This window comes from Schistocerca piceifrons, chromosome 2 (assembly GCF_021461385.2).
Source record: "Schistocerca piceifrons isolate TAMUIC-IGC-003096 chromosome 2, iqSchPice1.1, whole genome shotgun sequence".
Taxonomy (NCBI): Eukaryota; Metazoa; Arthropoda; class Insecta; order Orthoptera; family Acrididae; genus Schistocerca; species Schistocerca piceifrons.
Window position 1 is genome coordinate 257,139,272 of NC_060139.1, and position 25,404 is coordinate 257,164,675.

The 25,404-nt window shown below is 41.2% G+C and overlaps 1 protein-coding gene across 1 annotated transcript in view; it reads right to left on the minus strand.

The window, feature by feature from the left end:
* The window catches only part of LOC124777146 (centrosomal protein of 162 kDa), a 197,929-nt gene that overhangs the window by 136,794 nt on the left and 35,731 nt on the right, over nt 1-25,404 (minus strand). The window contains exons 3-6 of the mRNA XM_047252446.1: nt 19,171-19,318; nt 3,761-5,116; nt 3,554-3,666; nt 746-913 (exon numbers count right to left, since the gene is read on the minus strand). Of these exons, the coding sequence (XP_047108402.1) occupies nt 746-913; nt 3,554-3,666; nt 3,761-5,116; nt 19,171-19,318 (1,785 nt within the window). The remainder of the gene's footprint in view (nt 1-745; nt 914-3,553; nt 3,667-3,760; nt 5,117-19,170; nt 19,319-25,404) is intronic.

Below are 25,404 nucleotides of genomic sequence, written 5' to 3' on the forward strand. Positions count from 1 at the left end.
TGGGCGAAAGGTGTAGCAGGTGCTAAGTATGCCTACACAGTGGAGCTGCCAGATACAGGAACACACGGTTTTGTCCTGCCAGCAGACAATATCAGGCCTGTTGGGATTGAAACGTGGGCTGGAATCCGCACCATGGCCCGTCGTCTTGCTCAGTCAGTGTAGAAACGTGGTGAAACAACTTCAAGGGTCAACTAGCCATTGAGCATTGTTGGATTTTACAACTTTCAAATCTTGGTGCAAAGTGTTTAGCCTATAGTGCAACTGACAATTACTGTCTTCTTACATGACCAATTGTCTTTGTTAAAATGCCCTACCTGCAAGTTACAACATAAAACCTGATACCAAACTTCCAAGAGTCATAGTACTGGTTGTACACTGTACGAGCCTGTCCTACATGGAACGCAGACATATACAATAAAGATACTTGATTTATGTGACTGCACACATGGTGAGATTCCTGTTTCAGACAAGTGATAACCTGTGCACCACCTCAAATAACAGTGTCTACACATTGCAATATTATATGTGCAAGGAGAGCTATTGCTTTAGTGTGGTATACACCACCTCTTGAAATTCTGTGGCAACAACTATTACCAGTCATGCCACTTATCTTATGCTGAGACATAGCAATAAACGTGACACTATAGCTGCTGACTGCTCACCAAAGTTGCAGCTGGAGATAAGAGAGTGTAAGAAACATAATGATAGAAAGAAATGAGAATGTGACGGGGTCACACACACAGACCTGCAGCTGCTTGAGCTCCTGGCAGAGGCGCTCATTGTCGCGCTGGTAGTTGACGATTATTTGCTCCTGGCGCTGCATTTCCTCCTCCATCAATGCCACCCTCACATCTGCTCTCTGCACACTCTGCTCAGAGTTGGGAGCAGGAGCTGCAGCCTCCATCCCTGATATCTGTAAGCAGTTCAAGTTGCCTTATTACAATGTCAATCTTTCTAGTAAAATAAAGAGAAATTCTCATAGAATGCAATAGTTGTCTAATATGTATCACTGTATTAGATGTATGTACAAATAAATGTGATCAGAGAGTGCTTCATAATGGCTTGATCTCTAGATTAATTCAGTATAATAATGACCATTAGTGTAATTCCCACAAACAGTATTAATCACAAAAAAAGCTATATGAATGGAAATCTGGGACTGTTTTTTGTTAAAAATCATTCACTACATAGAGAGCATTGCTTTTCCTATCAACAATAAAACAAATATTTGTAAAATTCATCAGCTCAAAGCTAAATTAAAATAAAATACACTTCTCTATCACTTCTTAAATACTCCACTTGGTGCGAGACTGTAGGTATTTTATGTAATTATATCGGTTTCCTGTGTGAAGCACAAAACTTTTTTACGATAAATTATGTTCTCCAGCCAAATTAAAACTCAATGGATTAAAAAATATTTCTCAAGTCTGAATACGAATAAATGCTTTCACTCTGTATTTTTGTACATTGAATTATGGAAGTTATTATCTTTTATCCGTAATAAGTCAACTCCAAGCCAAAGTTTGAGTAACCTTGGCTTATGGGCTTTCTTTGAAATTATGAAATGAATAATCATTTGTGTTACTTGTAGAGAAACTATCAGACTCCTATAATTTAATCTGGAAAAGATGCAGATATTGTTTTGCAGATAAAAATTGGCTCACTGATTGTCTGTGAAGACATTCAAAGATTCCTTTCATGAGAGCTTCAATTATTATAATGCTGACTGGTATTTTTACTAATTATTTGAAAATGAAACATGGCTCAGGACATCTAAATAATGCACATGACTCTCACCAATACTTTGCTTTTATGTCACATTTTCAATTTGAACACACTCATATGAATTAGCAATGAACCATAAGAATAGCAATCTCAATTGTAATCATATGAGGAATGGATGATTTTATGTTGTTTCATCACATTTATACTTTTACAAAAGCTGTTATGATAAAGTCTGCACCATGTTTCTGGTTATTATTGTGCTGTGCTCTGTTAATTTACTATCTCAAACATTTTGCCTCTTTGTACATGTAATTTCTTACTCATAAGAAAGGAAACAAGAATTAAAACATGTAAAATAACTTAAACCTAGAAAAGAGGGACCACATTATGCGTATTTTATAGCAGTACACTGAGGCTTTAAATACTATTTTAGGCATCTCTGTCATACCTGACATATAAATACATCACACTTAAAGAACAAAAGAAAGGTTAGTGTATAACATCCCATCAACTTTGATGTACTTAGATATAGGGCACTAGCTGAGAATGGACAATGCCCATGCCTTGTGGCCTTTATCGAAGAATTCATCGCCGGCTGCTGTGGCCGAGTGGTTCTAGGCGCTTCAGTCTGGAACCGCGCGATCGCTATGGTCGCAGGTTCGAATCCTGCCTCGGGCATGGATGTGTGTGATGTCCTTAGGTTAGTTAGGTTTAAGTAGTTCTAAGTTCTAGGGGACTGATGACCTCAGATGTTGAGACCCATAGTGCTCAGAGCCATTTGAAGAATTCATGCCAACTACACAAGACCAAAATCAGGCTGGCTGCTTGGGGATAATTTATTTTACACTGGTGCCTGTCTATCAATCTGCATTTCATCTCCAAAGTAGAGTGTGCCTTCTTAATCACTATTTATTTTCAAATTTGGACTTTAGATTAAAAACTTGTTCATTAATTTTTGTGTAATAAGTAGCCTATCCAAAATTATCTTTCCCGTTGTGATTAAGATCTTCCTGGGAAAATGAAATGGGACTTACTACTGTGATGATTTAAAATGTATAAACTTCTCCAATTTACTTCTTTGACATCCATAAATACGCAGTCATTTTTTGAAATGTCTGTGGTAAATCTGAACTGTGTGCTTCATTGGGACTTGAGCTAGTGTGTTCTAGTTTAACTTTGAAAGAATTTCTCTCACATTCAAATAAATAACTGCCTTTTCTTCTGCTTATCTCAAGTCCACTAATTATCCAATGAAACAAACTAATTCTTTGGAAAGAAAGAAAAAATTGAAGACTGGTTCATCAGATGATACAGACGATTTTCGAATGAAATCTATTACTGTGAGCTGATGTGAAACTTTTAGACGAATTTCTTCATTAAACTACGTCTCAAAAAAGTATGTTGTGATATTCCAGATGAAACTCAGAGTGTAATGATTTGGGTGGGTCCCTACTTAACCAACAGTGTTAATCACATAATACAGATCTACAGCAATCAAGAGCCTGAGACAATGTTTGTCAGGGCTACTAAGTTTAAGTACCAGCTTCCAGGTTTTGTTTTTTTGTAATTGGAATAAAATAAATTTCTTCATCTTGTGATAAATAATATTTATTTTTGCGTATTTTAATAAGTGGGTATCACAGATTTGTTGCTCCAAGTTACCAACAGAGATGAACTATCACTGTATCCTACAATGATTGCAAATAGATATCATGAGACTTGATAATAATCCTGAGGCTAAATCTGTGGCTAATTTGAAATAGAAGTTTCTTAAGATGTAATTCGTTATTTAAAAATTTTAAAAATATATATAAAAGCTGCAACTGACCTTTGCTCGCAGGACGCATATTTCCTTTTTCAGTTCCAGGACTTCCTTCTCATATTGTTTTGTCATTGCACTTAATTGTTTCTTGTGCTCTTTCTCCCCTGAAGCCAACTCAGCTAAAAGAAAAAAATAATATACATAATAAAAGAGTTGATTTTCCATATTTACCCTTAGATATCACATTCATGCCACAAGTACTCATACACTAACCTTGCAGCCTTTGACACTTTTCTTTCTCCTCTTGAAGCTGTTTCTCTAGCGTGAGGAGCATCAGTGTCTCTTTCCTGAGAGATTCGTCTGTCACTTTCGCACCCTGTGTAGGCCTCTTGTCCTGTTCCGACGGCTGTGATATTGTACTCTCTTCCGAGACATCTGACAAGTACTTCCTCTCCAGTCCACGGATGTACTCTGTTCTCCAGCTGCTGGCTCCATTGCTGGCATTACTTTCACTGCCCTTTCCTGGAACTTTTGTATTCACCTCACTCACTGCACTCTCCACCTCGGTGCGCACCACGTCATTCACTATTTGCCTTATTTTATCTGATACACTACTGGTGCTGCTGTCCCTTTTCAGTTGCTTGCCTCTAGAACCTGCTGCGGATGGATCAACATCCTTTTCACGTGGCATTACTCTACTAACAGTGATGCTCTTGTGAATACTTTCCTCTCTCATCTCTTTAGTGGAATCTCTGCTTTCACTGGATTTTGCAGTACTGTTCCGCTTAGCACCTGAAGAAACAACAGATTTTGAACTACTCTGGCCAGCATTTCTACTCTGATGAAAACCAAATGATTTTTTCGCACTTGGCTTATCACTGTCTTTTTCGTTACTTTTATGCCATTTTTTTGCTCCAGGTTTTTCACGGTGTGACGACATACTTTGGAAACTGACACTTCTATCGATTTTCTTGCCCTGTGGTGACAGTTTCCCTGTGACACTTTGACCAGTGTCAATAAGAGATTTTTCTTGTGTAATTGCAGGCTCTTCTTTCCTAAAATCCTCACTTTTATTAACTCCTGCAGCATGGCTATTGAATTTGTCATAATGTAGTAAAGCTGTAACAGGTAAGTTTTTTTCACTTGTACCAAAACTAGAAGAAACTGTGGTCCGCTTTAAGGCATCATACTTTTCAGTATCAGATCTGTCTGGTAATCCAGTTACCTTGGTGGGACCAAGGGAAACTGAAGAATGTACATCTGAAGGCATACTAACAGTTTTCTTTAATCTGCTGTCAACTTTTTCATTACTTTCAGATAAGGAAGAAATATCTGACATAAAGGATTTTGAAGATATCACAGAGGGCTGTCTAAATTCATTAAAAGTATTCTTACTGGAGGGAATCTGAGAAACTTTCTTAGAATGTTCTCTTGACTTACTAGCACTGTGACTCGATGGTGAAGAAATATCTGAAGGCACAACTTCACAACTCTCCGAGTCTGATGTGAGAGACTTGAAGCTAGTTCTTGATGATGCATGAGCAAGCTGCTCAAACGTCTGAGAGCTCTCACGGACAACTTCTTCTGCCTCTTTCAAAATTTCTTCTACACTTCTGTCTTCCATTCCAGCTGGAAAAGCATCACAAAAAAATTGTACATTTAAAAATTTATCTTCACAATCTGTATGTGGAGACTGCAGCTTAAAGATATACTGAATGCTGTAGCAGTAGCTTACACGTAAGATATTTCTAATTACTAGGCATTCATTCTTTAGAGAGCAGTTGTAGTGGAACATGAAGGCATAAAAAAAACACACACTTTTACATATAATTCCTGTGAAAACAGACAAACAAGCACAAAAATACACTAATCTGCAAAACTTAAGGATGATTACTACTCACCATATAGCAGTGATGCTGAGTAACAGACAGCCACAACAGAAAGACTGTCACAATATAAGCTTTTGACCAATATGGCCTTTGTCGAAAACACACACACACACACACACACACACACACGCACACACACGCACGCACGCACGCACGCACGCACACAACTCGCCCCACCCACACGACTGCAGCCTCTGGCAGCTCAAGCCACACTGCGACCAACAGCAGCAGCGAACGATAGGAGTGGCAACTGGGTGGGAGTGAGGAGGATGTTGAGGTGGGGAGGAGGTGGGGAAGAGTGAAGTGCTGCTGGCGAGTGTGCAAGGACGAGGTGGAGAGACGGTGAGGCAACTAGGTGCAGTCGGGAGGGTAGATGGAGGGCATGGGAGATGTGTGTGGGGGGGGGGCGGTTGTGGAAAAGGAGAGAGGTAAAAAGGCAGGGTGTGTTGGTGGAATGAGTCTGTGTGCTAGAATGGGAACAGGGAAGGGGCTGGATGGGTTAGAAAAATGACTAATGAAGATTGAGGCCAGGAGGGCTGTGGGAACGTAGACGCCTTTCATAAAAGCTAGTGTCATTGGGAAGGATCCATATGTCACAGGCCACGAAGCAGTCACTGAAATGAAGGATGTCATGTTGGGCAGCGTGCTCAGCAACTGGGTGGTCCACTTGTTTCTTGGTCACTGTTTGTTAGTAGCCATTCATGCAGACAGACAGCTTGTTGGTTGTCATGCTCACATAGAGAGCAGCACAGTGGCTGCAGCTTAGCTTGTAGATTGCATGATTGGTTTTACAGGTAACCCTGCCTTTGATGGGATAGGTGATGTTTGTGACTAGACTGGAGTAGGTGGTGGTGGGAGAATGTATGGAACAGGTCTTGCATCTAGGTCTGTTACAGGGATATGAGCCATGAAGTAAGGGATTGGGAGCATGGGTTGTGTAGGGATGGACGAGTGTATTGTGTAGATTTGGTGGACGGCAGAATACCACTGTGGGAGGGGTGGGAAGGGTAGTGGGCAGTGTGGCATCAGCTCCTGCAATCATGGGTGTAAAGTTGTGTGTGTGTGTGTGTGTGTGTGTGTGTGTGTGTGTGTGTGTGTGTGTGTGCGCGCGAGCGAGCGTGCACGTCTGTCACCTTATTGGCCGAAAGCTTATATTGTGACAATGTTTTTGTTTTGCCTATCTGTGGCTCAGCATCTCCGCTATATGGCGAGTAGTAACTTTCCTTTTCATAATATTGTTGCATTCCATCCTGGATTTTCCATTGTTTAAATTGAAGGATGAGATAGATAAAGTAACATAACATATGAAATATCCAGTGGAAATTAATGTAAGTGTGGCAGCATGTTACGAGAGGTCTCCCAGTCATGCATAGAAGGTTGGACAGCACATGGCATGAGTTCAGCATGATTAGCACCAAATGGGGCTGGCCCCACAACATGAGGCAGCTGAAGGAACTGAAGAAGGCTGTGTGTGTCAATCAGCAAGCAGTTACGGTGCACTGTGGTAGTGTTCTTCATCACAACACGACCCAGAGGCATTTGGATAACTTCACATGGGAAAGAATCATCAAAAAACTGGAAAAAGAATGACGTGTGATGAGTGGAGCCCATGAATTTGTTATTGTTCACAGCACTGTTTCATGCACATGGCAAGTGTTCTGAACTACAGGCACTGCTGCTCAAAGGAGAAGAGGTGGCCAAGCATGGTCAACTACAGCAGCAGATCAGAGCTACATTGTGCAACAGGCAAGAGGGGATCCATGTGAAACAGTGGGTGTAATCGTAAGCACATCTAACAAGACTGCAAGCACACAATCTCACGCTCCACAGTGGAGCGGCGACTGCTTTGGGGTGGTCTCTTTGCCTGATGTCAAGTACATTGTGTTCTGTTGACCTCCATCCATCATAAGCACTATTTGCGATGATACCAAGAACGTAGGGACTGGATCAACAAGAGTGCAGTCGTGTGCTCTCCTCAGTGAGAGCAGATTCAATCTGAGTGGATGTACTGTCATATGACGACAGGCAGGAACATTTAATGCAATGAGGAATATTGTTGAACTGATTGTTTTGGTGGTCCAGCTGTTATGGTGTGGGGAGGCATAATGATGCATGGGCATAATGACCTTCAAATCTTTTAACATGGTACACTCACCAGTCAACATGATTGTGATACTATATTCCTTTCCCATGCGCATCTTTTCAGGAGTGCATTTGGTCCCAATTTCATTTTTATGGATGGAAATGAGCAAATGCATTGAAGGGTGCAGGTGAAGGAGCTTTTGGAATGAGAGAATATTTGGAGAATGGACTGGCCTGCAACACCCCCCTCCCCCCTTTCCAGTCTTAAATCCCACTGTGCATGTGTGGGATGTGGTGGGGAGATGTGTTCCAGCACATCCACATGGACTATCAAACTTTCAAGATGCAGCTTTAAATGTTGACTCTAGGAATATCCTACAACCTACTACATATTGTTCACATACGGATCATGAGGACAAGAGCAGAATAATTACAGTACGTACAGAGAAATTCAAACAATCATTCTTCCTGCACTACATAAGTGATTAGACTGGGAAGAAAATCTAATTACTGATACAATGGAATGTACCGTCTGTCACGCACTTCACGGTGGTCTCCAGAGTATGGACGTAGTTATAGATGTAGCAACAACCATCCAACAATTCTTAACTGTGCTGGTGGAGAAATGGAGGGTCCAAAACCTCTTTACCAACCTTGCGGTCAGCAGCAGAGCACATTGCAGAACATGCATTGCCGTCCATGGTGATCACAGACCTGATTAAGAACAATGTTCCACCTTTTGTAATGTCAAGGAGACCACCATAAATTGTGGTGACTTCAATGTATTTATTGTCTTTGAATAAGAGTGTTATTTCAGTTGGCCTCACAGCTTATTTCTTTTAGTTATCTTCTGCACCATACTGTAGCAGTTCTTTCCATGTATCGTCCACATTGTATCAAGCTATGTTACTTGGCAGTGCCACATCATGCAAAAGTTACTTTTGTCCTTAGGTTTTGCACACCAATGTAGTTTCATTTAAGCTCTCAACTGCAAAATAGTTCTTATTCAATAGATCTTACAACAGTGACTTCTGAAACATAGCACAAATTTTATAGTTGCAAGCATATCCAGCAGAGACTTTTGGATGAAAATATTGCTGCACACAATCTTTATACACAATTATTACATAAATTTGCTATTTTTACACACAATCACTACTGTGAATTCGGACAGACCATATTACATAACCTCTTTCTGTATCCTTTATGCTCTTCTGTTGTCAGGCCCATGGGAAAGACACTAATCACTTACCACAAGTCTTTACTTCTTTGTCCACCCCAATAGCTGAGTGGTCAGCGTGACGGATTGCTGGCGTATGGTCCTGGGTTCGATTCCCGGCTGGGTTGGAGATTTTCTCCGCTCATGGACTGGGTGTTGTGTTGTCTTCTTCATTTCATCCCCATCCGGCATGCAGGTCGCCCAATGTGGCGTCAAATGTAATAAGACATGCACCAAGGCGGTCTCCTAGCCAATGACGCCAAATGCTCATTTCAATTCACTTCTTTGAGTATATTTTCCATACAAAACATTTTTCCAATGCCATGAAAAAAGTGATAATGAACAGAAACCATATCTTGGCTGCCTAATAAATTTGCTGTTTAAATACAGCCATTTGTTTATGGTGACTGATGGGGAAACTGCTCATACCTATTTTCATCAAAAGTTTATCCTTTGACACCATTGCGGACAGTGGAGGAGGAGACCCTTAGCATGTTGGAGGGTGGTCCTGGCATTGCGTCCTGGTGCTGCCTGTCTATTCCATGCGCTGCCTTTGTCGCTTTCACATCAGAGCACTCTTGACGTATTTTTGTTAGTGCTGTGCCCCATGTAGAGCTCAGTTGGAAACTGCTGTCCCAGTTGACAAGATCATCATGGACCAGTATCTCCACTGCCACTTTGAGGATCGAATTCCAGAACCTGTTCGTGTGACCCAATGCCTCTGTCTGTTCAAAATCAAGCATATGACCTTCGTTCACACTGTGCTTTGCCACTGCAGATTTGCCTGTTTGTCTGAGGTGAACACTTCTCACATGTTCTGAGCGGCACTGTGAAATACACCACTGTGTCTGGCCAATATACTGCAAGCCACATTTGCAAATGATGCTGCCAACACCAGGTGTTCATAGTCCTAGGTTGTCTCACACAGAGCCAAACATTTTTGATTTTAATCAACCAGCAGAAAATGATTTTAATGTTGTTGCTAGACACTTTATATCTTCTTTTGGATTGTCATCTTTCTTCTTCTTGCACGGCTGGAGAGCACATCTTATCTGCTTCTCCAAGTTGCTGTTCTTGCGAAAGATTTTCCTCAAATGCTGCAACTTGGTGGGTAGACTGCCCTTGTTACATGTCTCAAGCTCTGTGCACCATGTTGGTGAGCACAGGTTGGTGTTGTGTTGGATGGTGGCAGCTACTGGCATTTACGTACAGGACCATGTGTGTGTTTTTTTCTAGCGACAGAACAGCCGAGCGTGCCTCATCAAGATATTGACGAAAGTCAGGCATCTGTTTTCTTCCAGCTCCATGGAGAACTTTACATTGGCGTGTTTGCTTTTAAGCTGGTCAAGAAATTTGTGCAGGTTTCGCTCCACCATGTGGCCAAATCACATATGTGTCGGCCACATATCAGTAGAATGCCTTTGGTTTCAAGCAATTGGTTTCAGACATGTGGTTTTGAGAGTAGTTTCCTCAAAGTGTACCTTATACAGGTTTGCAATGCCTCATGCAAGGGATGTGGGGGGATTCCATGGCAACTCCATCTAACTGCTGGTAGAACTTTCTAGCACATTGGAAGTAGGTGGTAGGAAGTGTCTGTTGGAAAAGTTCCATAGTATCTTCGACAAAATGGTTCCCGAGTAATGTCAAGCAGTCCTCTAGTAGTACTGACATGATATCGAAACTGACATCACCCTTGTCCAGATGTATTCCCTGAAGCAACTTCACAAATTCACTTGAGTTTTTGACATGGTGTGTGCAGTAAGCCACAAGAGGTTTTAGTAACTGTGACAGGTATCTAGCTATTTCATATGTTGGTGACTATCACGTCAACTACTGGACATAGTGTAACTCCCTCTTCTTGTGTATCTTTGGGGGGGGGGGGGGGGGGGGGCGGGCATGTAGCTGTGTGGTATCAGGGCTCTGGGGTGCAGCCTTCTGACTACATCCCTGTTCATTCCCGAGCTGTTTAGGAGTGACAAGGTCTTCCTAGTCATATATGGTATAGGATTCTTTCCTTCTGGCTTGTAAGCTGGGTCTCGTAATTGCATCTCAATCTTCTGCAAGAAGTCAGCTGATCATAACAGCACTGTTACATTGCATTTGTCAACTGCTAGCAAGACAATGTCTTCGTCTTCATAGAAGTTGCAAATCACCCTGCAGTCTGCCAAGGAGATGGTAGTTTTTGACATTAGAGGAGATAAAAACACAGAAAAACACTAGAAAAATGGAAAAATAAAAATTAAACAAATGTTATTGTCAAGTATATAAAACAATTTATTTAACCTGCCTGGAAAGCTGTGCATGTCACCATCCTGCTTCTGGGATTTGGGCAGGCGTGCTGGTTGCAGAGCAAATCTACCTGGCGGATTAACTATGAGGGCTGGTGTGCCAGCCAGTCTGGATGCAGTCTTGACAGTTTCCACATCCGACTACATGAATGTGTGGGTGGTAGCCACATCCCGCAGCTCAGTTGCACAATTCGCCAACATTTAGATAATGTTTGCACACTTTCACATAGACACCACTGCACGCAGACTATTGTGGTATACAAATGAGGTGTGGCAGCAGGAAGGGCATCCAGTCACCCTCTAACATCAACAATGCCAAATTCGATAACAACCGTAACCGATATGACCCCAAGTAAGTATGAGATCGAGACAAAGGACAATGAAGATTAACTGATCCAGTTTGATCAGCGAATTATGAAACTGAAACTGGATTTTGTATAGACAAAGTATTACAAGAGTTATTACTGTAAATTAGCTATAAAAGAAATTTAAACAGAAAGAACATGAGTCTGGTTATGTACAAGGGTTTGATAAATCTGGTAAATTTCATTTGAAGGATTGGACTGCCACACAAATCAAAATAGAACTGGATGAACTTCAAGCGGACTCTGTGCCATCACTGAACACCATTCACTTTTGGATTAATGAATTTAAAAATGGATGGACAAGCACCAAAGACAAAGCACACTCCAGCCATCCAACTGAGGTCACCACAAAGGAAACCACTGACAAAATGGTAATGCAAGGCTGCCAAATAAAAATGCGTCTGATTGCTGAGACTGTCAGCATCTAAACGGAGTGAGTGCAGAATATTCGGTACAAAAAATTGGCTATGAAGAAGCTGTGTGTGATGTGGGTGTCACAATTGCTCACAGTCAACCAAAAGCACACCCAGCACAACATTTCTGCAAAATGTCTGGTGATGTTTAATCACATTCCGCATGACCTTTTGTGCCAATTTCTGACTTCTGATGAAACCTGGCTCCATCAGTACACACCAGAGTCAAAACAGCAGTCAAAATAATGGACAAAGGCTGGTGAAAGTGCACTGAAGAAGGAAAAGACCATTTTGTCAGCTGGTAAGGTGATGATGTTGGCGACTGTTTTTTGGAATCCCCAAGGAATAATTGTCATAGACTACTTGTTAAAAGGCAGAACCATAACTGCACCCTATCATGCATCATTGTTGGATCATTTGAAACTTGCGTAGGCTGAAAAAAGACCAGGTTTGTCATGGAAAAAAGTGCCATTTCACCAGGATAATAGACAATTCTACATATCAGAGATAACAATGGTGAAAGCTTGTGAACTGGGCTTTGAACTGAATCCTCATCCACCCTATTCACCAGACTCAGACCCAAGCAACTTCGTTTGTTCTCTACCTTGAAATTTTACCTTGCTGGGAACAAGTTTTCATCATGAGGAAGCAAGAGTTGCAGTTGACATATTTTGCAGGGTTTGACAGAACCAATTTTTTCGATAGGTGAAAAAGTGGAAGGATCGCTGGACCAAATGCACATTCCTCAAAGGAGGCTATGTTGAGGTGTACGATGAGTTGTTTATGAAACGAACTTTTTCTTGATTTTTTACCAGACTTATCAAACCACCCCGTATTTGAATTTTGCAGTAAACACTTTTAAACTGAAGTTTCATCTGTGTATTCAGTTTCAACACTAGCAATAAGAAAATATTCGTGTTTGAAGTAGAAAGAATAATAAACCCAAAAATGCTTTGAAATTCCAGCTACAGATTTGATCACACCTGTAACAACTTCCAAAAGAACACAAAATTTAGGAGCCCACTTGTAATGGGAGCTATGTTATAAGACCAGCACTGTAGGTGCTCATGATGGTGAAATGACACGTAATTGCATAACAAATGTCTCATGAAAATGGCTCAGTTTCAATAATTATAGAAACCAATATTTTCATTCAACTTGAGAAAGCCTAATTCAATCTTAATGACAGTATTATGTGGATTAATAGATTAATCATATGTTTATGAAAATGGAAATCTGTCTTTGAAGCACACATCAGTATGCACAACTAGCTCTCAACCAGGAGGAAACTGATTCAGATCTTTATGATGGAAGTAATTTTCCATTACCACTATTTGGCTGGACTTGGGAAGTGAGAGTTGGTGGTGAGAAGTTCTTGATCATCAAATATATGAGTGGTGCCTCATGGAGAGAGGGCACATTATACTGACAATAATTAATGGGCACATATACTAAGATTGACAGCCCTCTCAGATAAATCAAAGAACCTGCATCTCGGCACTGGGCTTTGCTTTGCTCTCTCTCTCTCTCTTTTTCTCTTTCTCCCCCCCCCCCCCCCTCTCTCTCTCTTTCATTTTACAACCAAACACAATAACGAAATACATATGCATATTTTCTGGAGGAACAATGTTAGCACAGCTGACAGACATAAACAAAACACTATCCTAGCTTTTGGAACTAATAATTTTTCATCAAGAAGCAAAGACGAGTATGTAGCAGAGATAAAAAGAAAGGTTAGGTCACACACACCCCAGGATCAAAGATGTAGATGTAGACCCTATCCATTTTGAGGGCCAGGTCAAAACTTGGCATCTTCTGATCCTGGGGTCTGAGTAACCTGTCCTTCCTTTTTAAACTTCCCAACCTACTCCTCTGCTTCCAGATGAACTATTAGTTCTGAAAGCTAGGATAGCATCATGTGTTATGTATATTCCTATTGCAAGTAGCAATATTCTGCTTTCTGGAGGTAGGTGATGGCAAGAAATTTTGTTCAAAAAATTTTAGTTTTCTTGAAGTAACATTCCTTTGATACACTCAACATTATGCAGAGAAACACACAATCATTTTCAAACAGCCTGTTTAGGTTAAGTGAATATTTTATTCAGCATTAGCTGTGTGGACCTATTAAGTAGTCTTCCAAGAGAACATAACATTTTCTGTATTTTCCTTTTGTAATTCACGTCTTGGAAAAAAGGAACTTTTCCTCCTCCGAGTGGAAAATGCCACAGTGCAGTTTCAACATATGACACATGGTTATTAAACGAAGCCACTTTGGTTGCACCTAGCACTGAACGACCAGTTTGTGTGAAGATCTATCGAGAAGTATGTGACGCACATCACAAGTGAAAGGCCTCCAAGCTCTCCTGAGAAAAAATCTAGCAGACAGCTCTTTCAGTTTGCTGATCTTTACCAGGCCACTTCCTGCGAGTATTTGCTCTGTCCCTGCTCTCTGTGGTGAGCCTTGTTTTCAGACATCTACAATGCATCACTAACTTTACTGAACTTCAGATGTGACACCTAAAACCATTAACAGTTCTCCATCACATTTCTATCAGCTCCTCTTCCTGTAAGACTATAGCTGCTTTTCATCAATAAATTAAAGTCTCGTTTTTAAATTTTTCTAAATTGTTTACCCCATCCCTGCCCACTTGCTATCTGCTCATCCACCCTTAGAACATAGTGTCTGGTTCTGATCTCGGGTTACAGTAAAAAGTAGTGATGGATATGGACACCTGTTCATAACAGGTTCACGTAGAAAGTCGCATATCACATAAATTTAATATGGCATAGTCATCAGTGGACACAGTTTGTTCATATCATAGAACTGCAACGTTGGAATACCATAATTAGTAAGTTTATGTCAACTTACTCAATGCCTTGTATCTACATGTGTGGTCCCAATGTATGCATCCTGCAAGTATCACATAGTTGAACTGCAATACTTGCAACACACACAGAATCAGTGGAAGAATCCCCTATGAACTCTCATGGGAGTCTGTTCCAGCTCGCGTGCCCAGCCGTAAGCAGCCGATTGGCATGGGTGCAGGTGAGTAGTGTTGGACAAGCAGCTGACATGTGGACAACCTCACAGACACTGTAGAGTTAACAGTCTTATTCCACTGATTGAGCTCAGGCGGCTGGGGTTGGACTAGCAGGTCTTATGTGTGTGCAAAATGTGTGCAACAGGAGTGTCTGGCAAGTCGCCTACACTACCTGTGTCTGCCTACAGGCAATCTGAAGGGTGCTCGCTGGTGTCCGTGTCAGATGGGACAGTGCTGGAACTGCCTGGCGTATGAAGTGTACGTCCTTACTTTATTTGCATCAGCACTGCCAAGCTGTTAAACAAAATGCATGGCAACAGACAAACATACTACACAGATCACACATAACAACCTGTTACTGTAAACATATCACAGATCTTGATGCAAGTTTACCCATCTGAGTAATTTAGGTCCTACATCCTAAATCTAGTGCTACCACATCTTGAAGATGGTAACTCAGTTTCTAACATGTATTCGACTGTCACAATCCAAATATCACTGATACATTCCATTGATTCCTACATGCTCTTCCACTATCTTCCATCTACTCATTTCCTGTTTACATGTATGTAAAAATTCTCTTTCCTCAGCTCAGTATTTATTTTTTATTTTGAAAATACTGAAATAAAAATCATTGTTGGAAATTGATTTAAATGTTTCTTTAAATGATGTGTCCTGCTGCCATGACTAGGTACTCAGAAGAAACCAAAAATTAAAAGAAGAGATGAAAACTCAATGGGCATGTGACACTTAGGCTGTCATGTAATGTCCTTAATTCACTAAGGCACATTCAACACAAATTAATGGACTTGACCATCACCAGTTCCTAACTAAATGCTTGTTGTCACCTCTGATGTATCAGCAAAGGCTTTAGCAACATTTCTATTAAAATGAGAATTGAAGAGAAATACACAAGACAATTACAATGAAATTCTGCGAACAATAAAAAAATAGCATATGTCTATAGATAGGTACAAAGTTAGTTAACTGTAGTTTGTCAGCACCATATAGAGCTACTCTCTACATGGTGCTTACACAACTAAGCATTAAATACGGTGCAAACCTGCAAGCGAAGTTGTCACAGAAGTGTTGAATATGCTGTGTTCTGGTAACACTGCTGAACCCAACAAGTAGGTAGTAAATTAGTTAACTGGAGTTCATCAGCACCATATAGAGCAGCTCCCTGTATGGTGCTTATTGTTGCTGTTGTGGTCTTAAGTCCTGAGACTGGTTTGATGCAGCTCTCCATGCTACTCATCATGTGCAAGCTTCTTCATCTCCCAGTACCTACTGCAACCTACATCCTTCTGAATCTGCTTAGTGTATTCATCTCTTGGTCTCCCTCTAAGATTTTTACCCTCCACACTGCCCCTCAATACTAAATTGGTGATCCCTTGATGCCTCAGAACATGTCTTACCAACCGATCCCTTCTTCTAGTCAAGTTGTGCCACAAATTTCTCTTCTCCCCAATTCTATTCAGTACCTCCTCATTAGTTATGTGACCTACCCATCTAATCTTCAGCATTCTTCTGCAGCACCACATTTCAAAAACTTCTATTCTCTTCTTGTCTAAACTATTTTTCATCCATGTTTCACTTCCATACAAGGCTACAGCCCATACAAATACTTTCAGAAATGACTTCCTGACACATAAATCTCTAATCAATGTTATCAATTTCTCTTCCTCAGAAACACTTTCCTTGCCATTGCCAGTCTACATTTTATATCCTCTCTACTTTGACCATCATCAGTTATTTTGCTCCCCAAATAGCGAAACTCCTTTATTCCTTTAAGTGTCTCATTTCCTAAACTAATTCCCTCAGCATCACCTGATTTAGTTCGACTACATTTCATTAGCCTCGTCTTGATTTTGTTGATGTTATATTCTCCTTTCAAGACACTGTCCATTCTGTTCAACTGCTCTTCCAGATCCTTTGCTGTCTCTGACAGAATTACAACGTCATTGGCAAACCTCAAAGTTTTTATTTCTTCTCCGTCGATTTTACTTCCTACTCCAAATTTTTCTTTTGTTTCCTTTACTGCTTGCTCAATATACAGACTGAATAACATCGGGGAGAGGTTACAACCCTGTCTCACTCCCATGCCAACCACTGCTTCCCTTTGATGCCCCTCAACTCTTATAACTACAGCCTGGTTTCTGTAAAAATTGTAAATAGACTTTTGCTCACTGTATTTGACCCTGCCACCTTCAGAATTTGACAGATAGTATTCCAGTCAACATTGTCAAAAGCTTTCTCTATGTCTACAAATGCTAGAAACGTAGGTTTGCCTTTCCTTAAACTATCTTCTAAGATAAGTCATAGGGTCAGTATTACATCAAGTGTCCCAACATTTCTACGGAGCCCAAACTGATCTTCCCTGAGGTTGGCTTCTACCAGTTTTTCCATTCGTCTGTAAAGAACTCATGTTAGTATTTTGCAGCCGTGACTTATTAAACTGATAGTTTGGCAATTTTCACACCTGTCAGCACCTGCTTTCTTTGGATTGGAATTATTATATTCTTCTTGAAATCTGAGGGTATTTCACCTGTCTGAAACATCTTGCTCACCAGATGGTAGAATTCTGTCAGGGCTGGCTCTCAAGGCTATCAGTATTTCTAATGGAATGTTGTCTACTCCCAGGGCCTTGTTTCGACTCAGGTCTTTCAGTGCTCTGTCAAACTTTTCACGCAGTATCGTATCTCCCATTTCATCTTCATCTACATCCTCTTCCATTTCCGTAATATTGTCCTGAAGTACATTGCCCTTGTATAGACCCTCTATATACTCCTTCCACCTTTCTGCTTTCCCTTCTTTGCTTAGAACTGGGTTTCCATATGAGCTCTTGATATTCATACAATTGGTTCCCTTTTCTCCAAAGGTCTCTTTAATTTTCCTGTAGGCAGTATCTATCTTACTCCTAGTGATACATGCTTCTACATCCTTACTATTGTCCCCTAGCCAACCTTGCTTAGCCATTTTGCACTTCGAGTCGATCTCATTTTTGAGACGTTTGTATTCCTTTTCACCTGCTTCATTTACTGCATTTTTATATTTTCTCCTTTCATCAATTAAATTCATTATCTCTTCTGTTACCCAAGGATTTCTATTAGCCCTCATCTTTTTACCTACTTGATCCTCTGCTGCCTTCACTGTTTCACCTCTCAAAGCTATCCATTCTTCTTCTACTGTATTTCTTTCCCCTGTTCTAGTCAATGGTTCCCTAATGCTCTCTCTGAAACTATCTACAACTTCTGGTTCTTTCAGTTTATCCAGGTCCCATTTCCTTAAATTCCCACCTTTTTGCTTGGTGCTTATACACTTTCTATACAACTAACTTTCTGTTGTGTTGAATAGTGTTACCAGAACACAGCTTATTCAACACTTCAGTGACAACTGTGCTGGCAGCTTCCGCCATATTTAATGTTTAACTGTATACCTAGAAAATGGCAGTCAAAAATAATTTGTAGGTGTATTGTAAATCACTACATCTGCTGCTGTTTAAGAAAAGCTTAAATTTCCATTGCCAATTGTGTTCATCGATCGTCATCACACACACACACACACACACACACACACACACACACACACACACACACTAAGGATATGTAGCTACCACTGTAAGATCTTACTGTGATAGCCCACATACATTAATGTATATCAGTTACATTGTGCTAGAGGTCATGTAATGATGTTCGATGAATACAACCAGTAGTGAGAATAAAAACAAAGTCAACTCTACTAGAAGATGGAAAAGAGTATATGCCTTCTGAACTCCGAACCAACGTGGCAAGAATCTCGAGATTTTATTTCATGTATTATTTTAAAAATCTGTGCTGTAAAGAATGAGATTAAATTCTCTTTGTTTTTATTTGCTTTGTAGTGTTGCACAAAAAAGATTCAGCAGAAGATGATCTGGTCTGTACTTGTATTATGAAAATGTGCAAATATATCGCAGTTGTAAGTGTGTTTACATGTTAGTCCAATAAAACATACCATCCATGAATGTAAATAAATATTTCTAACTACAACAGTGTTCGACAATTACCATGACACAGCAGCACTCTGATACCGCTACCACGTTTCTCTCGCAGTAGGCAGATGTTTAAATTATAGCATACTGAGCAAGCATTGTTCATATACATGGGGACCTCTACTTAAATATAAAAAAATAAAGTAGATGTGGCTTTTAGTGATTGCAATACACTGACACGTAGGTATAAAAAGGGGGTAAAAAAGTGAAAAATAACAGCTATTCACTCTTGGCTATTAATGAGAAATAAAAACCTAACAGAAGAATGAAACAGTATTACTATTTCAGATTAAGCTGAATAACCATATAAACTGCACGAGCAACACTGTCACAAGCAGAGAGCAGCTGCTGACCTTCATGCGAGAGCCCACTGCTGCTGGCCAGGCGGCTCATCTCCTCGAGGATGCTGCTTATCTCCTCATCCGTCTCATCTCCGTCCGCCTCCGCAGCTTCCACATTGTCTTCTCCGTCTTCGTCCTCTCCTCCTCCCCCTCCTTGCTCCTGCATTATAAAGTGGAATTTTACAATGCTGACGCAAAACTTCATCAGCACAATGTGCTAGGAGCACTCCTTTCAGTTCTTGCACTCGATGCAAGTAACCACTTGTGTCAATAGGTAGTTTCCATAGCTGTTCAAATATATCAATATGTATGCATCAAACAAGATGCTTTGAAATTCATAATGAAAAGCCAATACTATAAAATACCCTACTTTATTCCACCAGTGTAATTTACATTACATTATTAATGACTGTGTAGCATGTGCAACAATTTTTCACCATACATATTAAATTATGAAAGCAGTGAACTCTTTTGAGTAAGTCTATGATCAATGTGAATTTTTATGCACGATTCCGTTTATATTAACATACTTTCATTTCTTAAGATGTTTTGACTCCTGCCATCATTTGATCAGAACTCAGAATACAAAACTAAGTTACAGTTCAAACAACGCCAAAGCAGTATGTCGTCTACGGTTAGGCACAGGTTTTATTGTAGCTGACACAGCACTTGGTTTTGCGTTATAAGTTCTGATCAACTGATGGCAGCAGTCGAAACACCATAAGAAAGGAAAACACAATAAGCAATATATAAGGAGTCACGTGTAAAAATTCATACATTAAAGATGCAACTTCCTGCATTATTATGGCACTTCTTTACATCCTTATTCTAGGACACTGCATCAGTGTAACTTTAAATATTATTTGATACGAGGGTCACTCACTATTTTTGTAAAAATACAGTTTTCATTCTGCATGTGTGAAAGTTTTACAGTGTGTAGATATATCCTTCCCGATTGTTTTCAAACTTAGTTCAACCTGTTCCCGTGAGTGACACCGGTGACACCGTCACAGCATGTCTTCAAGATGGCTGCTACATTTGACATTCGTCAGAAGCAACATGCTGTCATAGAATTCCTGTGCTGTGAAAACGAGACAGTGGGAAGCATCCACAAGAGGTTGAAAATGGTGTATGGAGATGCTGCTGTCGATCGCAGTACAGTTAGTCGGTGGGCAAGCAGGTTGCGTGATGAAAGCGGGTACGATACTGAAAGTGTTGGCGTTAAAAAAGGATTGTGCCAGGTGAGTTCCCAGGATGTTGACAGTGGCTCACAAAGAAACAAGAAAAATGGTATGCAGTGAACTTTTGGAACAGTACGAGAATGGTGGAGATGAATTTCTTGGAAGAATTGTGACCAGTAATGAAACATGGCTCCATCATTTTTCACCACCAGAGACGAAGAGGCAATCAATGGAGTGGCATCATGCAAATTCACCCAAAGAAAAAAAAAAAATTCAAAACCACACCTTCTGCTGGAAAAGTTATGGCTACGGCGCTTTTCGATTCCGAAGGACTCTTCCTTGTGGACATCATGCCAAGTGGAACCACCATAAATTCTGATGCATATGTGACGACACTGAAGAAACTTCAAGCTTGACTGAGTCGCGTTCGACCACGTCGGCAAAAGCAGGATGTTTTGCTGTTGCACGACAATGCATGGCCACGTGTCAGTCAAAAAACCATGGAAGCGATCGCAAAACTCGGATGGACAATACTGAAACACCTACCTTACAGTCCTGACCTGGCTCCATGTGACGACTATCATCTCTTTGGGAAACTGAAAGACTCTCTTCATGGAACAAGGTTTGAAGATGATGACTCCCTCGTGCATGCTGCCAAACAGTGGCTACAACAGGTTGGTCCAGAATTTTACCGTGTGGGTATACAGGTGCTGGTTCCAAGATGGCGTAAGGCAGTTGAAAGGGAAGGAAATTATGTGGAGAAATGAAAATATTGCTCCTAAAGGATGTATCTCCACACTGTAAAACTTTCAAACATGTAGAATAAATGATGGATTTAGAAAAAAAAAATAATCATGTGCATTTCTTTTGGAGTGACTCTCGTAGTATCCTGAAGTAATTACTTTCTTGTAGAACACTGTGGTAATTTTCTTATGGGGGGGGGGGGGGGAGAATGGTAATCACTAGAAGTCAATCAGAGCTTTCGGGAGGACGAATAATGTTTACAGAGTTCTCAAATTTTTTGTGAAAGGGTAGCTTTAGTATCCAGCAGTGGTTCAGATTCACCACCCAGCCACGATATCAATACTGAGAACACATCAGAGTTACTTGTGCTACATGTTCCAGCTGCAGGTTGCTCCTGCTGAGGTGTCAATGCATCCAGCACGTCACATGGAGCCACCCACGGACTCAAGACTACCCTTAAATACTGCGGTCCAACACTTGAATGTCAGCCTTATTAGTTCGCTGAAGCATTAATTACATGCCATTGGATCAGTAGAGTTTTGCCCCTGCCTGTATTATGTTTTTAATTTGGATTGCTTTCTGGACTAATGCCGTGTGCTAAGATAACTTTGCTATGCTCTGGATTTGTTTCTGGTTAGCCGTCATCGAAATCAGCAACCCAAATTTTGTTCCGCTGGTCTCTCTGTTGCCTTCAGTGTGAGTCGACATAAACTGTCTTCTATCTATAGACTGCAGTATAGAAATGTGTAATAAGAACTTTCTCACCATCTAATTATTCCACTGCAGCAGGGACCGAATTTGTGACTGCAGCAGTTGCAGCCACAACAGCAACAACAAATGCAGCAACAGCATGAAAAACAGTGGGAACTTCTGCAGCAGCATGAATAGCAATGAGAATTCCAACAGCAACAGCAGTAATTGCTGTTACATCTGATGCAAAGCCAACAACAGTCCCTTCTTCACTGAAAGCAAGTCAAGTAACTGATCCAGACTGCCAGAGTGGTGCAGAAAGTATGCCCACTCTTGGGCCCCAGTAGTTCGAGCTTTTCTGATTTTTGTGGTTTGCTGTCTAACTATTACACTCACCAACCCGCTTAGTTGCAACCATCCTGAAATTTAACCAATGTGTTAAGCAACATAAGGAGACATATGTGGCATGGGTTGCTGACTTACAATGCTTAGTAGGCAAGTGGCGATTTTTTCTTTAAACAGTGTGGCGCATCTTAAGTCAACTCATTAAACCTTAATGTTATTATACGTCTTTCACCTGATAGAGAAGTTAGCGTGAAATCTCTGAAGTCTTCTGATGGGGCTGTTCCACAATTCTACTGGCGTCAACACTGTTAGTAGTATTAGTCACTGTTGTGCTCTACAATCAACTGATAACTTCCAGTCATGTCACTATCTGATTTACCAAGTACCTACTGATCCAGCAGTCCGGTTACAGGGGAGTTGGTAGTTAGTGAACCACCACCAACATCGTCTGCAGATATGCAAAAAGAGAAGTGCTTGGCATGTCCTAAAAGCGAGGGGAGGCTCATGCAACGGTTTCCTTCCTGTTGTTGTCAAAGTGTCCTAAAAATGTTTGTGCTATGAAACCATGTCCAGATTGTGGCCCACAGCATCAATGGCATCATTGACCTTTCTGTCAGGTCACCTGTTATGCATGCCACAAACATGGATGCCTAGTGACTGTCTGTCTTGGCTGGCATACATCGACAACATCAGCTGTCAGTGCACTATTCACTGTCTTGCTGGTGCCCATAGCAGCAGCAGCAGACGGGATGCACAGGCTCATGTTGCAACTGGACATTAATGGAGCAATGGTGAATTTATAGTCAGAAACAGGCACGGCTGTGTCTCTCATTAATGAGGGAGCCTATTGGTGCATTGACTCCCTGCAGCTGAGGTCCCCTCAGTGCATAGTGGTGACATACAATGACCAGTTGATTCCATTGTGGGGTCAGAATGAAGTTCAAGCAAATTACAAAAATGTAGCTCAGCAAATACCACTGCTAGTAGTCACTTCTAACGTTTTGGCTTAGCCACTTTTGCGCTTTTTGGCTTTCAAATCAGCTGAATCTGTGGTACCATTCACAGAACTTGGTACATTATGTGTGTAATACAGGGTGTATCAAAATGAATCACCGCACTTTAAAAAAATCATAGCTTTTATGTTATTTGAGATATGTGCATGAACAACATACTGTTGGAAAGAGCTAACTCTCAAGTTTTACACAGTTCCCACTAGGTAGCTATACTGACATCTCAAAGTGGAGGAATTTTTAAATCAAAGGATTACTGAAAGGTGGATCAGTCACACTGGAGCAAATGATTCAGCCTTACATTACTGGCCTCCAAGGTAACTGGACTTCACTGTAGGTGATTATTTCTTGTGGGGAATAAGACACTGTTTATGTTTGTTACCAACAACAATGAATGAACTGAGATGTCGCATAAAAGTAGCTGTGGAAGCTGTAACTCAAGACATGCTCGCAGCAATGTGGTAACAATTTGAATACCGCATTGACATATCCGTGCATATGTAAGGGGGGGGGGGGGCATATTGGGGGGAAAAAACACACTGAGTTTTCTACTCATCAAAAAACAAAATTCATTGTATATGCTTATTAGTTTCAGAAATATAGATATGCAAAACTGGATGATTCTTTTTGATACATCCTGTATAAACAACTGTTAACACAACCCACATAAGGTTTTGCAATAGGGTCCTAGGACCACGTATCCTTGAAACAATCGACAGCACCCACATTTTGTACAGCTCATCCAGTCCCTTTTGCCGTTCACAGGCAAGTTAGAGCTGGACTAGATAGGCTGCAAAGTACGGGCATTATATTCCCAGTACCGTCTAGCCATTGGGCTGTGCTACATCTATGGTCGTAGTTAAGGAATCAAATGGATCACTTATAATTTGGGGAGGATTTAAGTCCACCATTAATGCTCATGCAAATGTCTATCAGTATCCATTTCCAAGGCACAGATTTCCAAGCAAAGATTTAACGCTTGCCACTGATGTGACTCAAAAGGGCACTTGGCGACTGGACAGCAGAGGTTCAGCAGTCTCAGAGTAAAGGCTGCCCATGGGGATAGTGTAAAAAGCTCCAGACCCTAAACGCAATCCACGGTGGTGAACAGAATCTAGATGCGTAAGAATAGACGGCCATGCAGAGGAGTAAACTATGCTTCCATAGTCCAATTTCAAGCACACTAAGGCGCGATATAGGTGGAGGAGGACCACTCGGTTCACTCCCCAGGAGGTACCACTCAGAACACGGAGGGTGTTGAGGGTTTTTTTTTTTTTTTTTTTTTTTTTTTGTTTTTGGTTTTAGGGCGCAAAACTTCTATGGTCATTAGCGCCCGGTCGTGACTTAGGAACCAGTAAAAAACCGAAATTGAAAACCAGCAGCAATGGGAACGAAAGTCATAAAATTGGAGAAGTTAAAAGCAGAAAGAAGGCTTAAAAATCCACTACAGAAAGGGGTTGGTTGTCCCCAAAAAAAGCTTCAAATGACTGACGTCATTTCACTGGCACTAATAAACTTGAGAACGCGGTCAGCTGAGCGCGTGTCATCTGCTAAAATCGACGACATATCAGGCGATAGCTGTAGACGGGAGCGTAACGGATTAAAATAGGGGCACTCAATTAAAACGTGTCTTACCCTCCACAGCTGAGAGCAGTGGGGACAGAGTGGGGGAGGATCGCCGCTTAAAAGATGTCGATGGCTAAAAAGACAGTGCCCTATCCGGAGTCTAGTTAAAATTACCTCCTCCCGACGACACGTTCGGGAGGAAGAGGTCCAAGCATAAGGAAGAGCTTTTATGTCCCGCAATTTATTATGACTAAGTGTCGACCAATGCGTGTGCCATAAATGAACAACTCGTCGACATAGAACGCTCCTTAGATCGGCGAAGGGAAGCGATTGAATAGCTGGCCGAGGAAGAGAGACTGCAGCCTTGGCTGCAATATCGGCCGCCTCATTTCCACAGATACCGACGTGTCCCGGGAGCCAGAGGAACGCCACCGAGACGCCCCCCAGGTGGAGCAAGCGCAGACAGTCCTGAATCCGGTGGACCAGAGGGTGCACAGGATAAAGAGCTTGGAGACTGAGGAGAGAGCTGAGAGAATCTGAGCAGATAACGTATTGTATCCGCTGATGGCGGCGGATGTAGTGGACAGCCTGGAGAACAGCGTAAAGCTCTGCAGTATAAACCGAACACTGGTCGGGAAGCCGAAAGTGATTTGGGGTGTCGCCAACAATATAGGCACTCCCTACACCTAACGATGTTTTCGAGCCGTCGG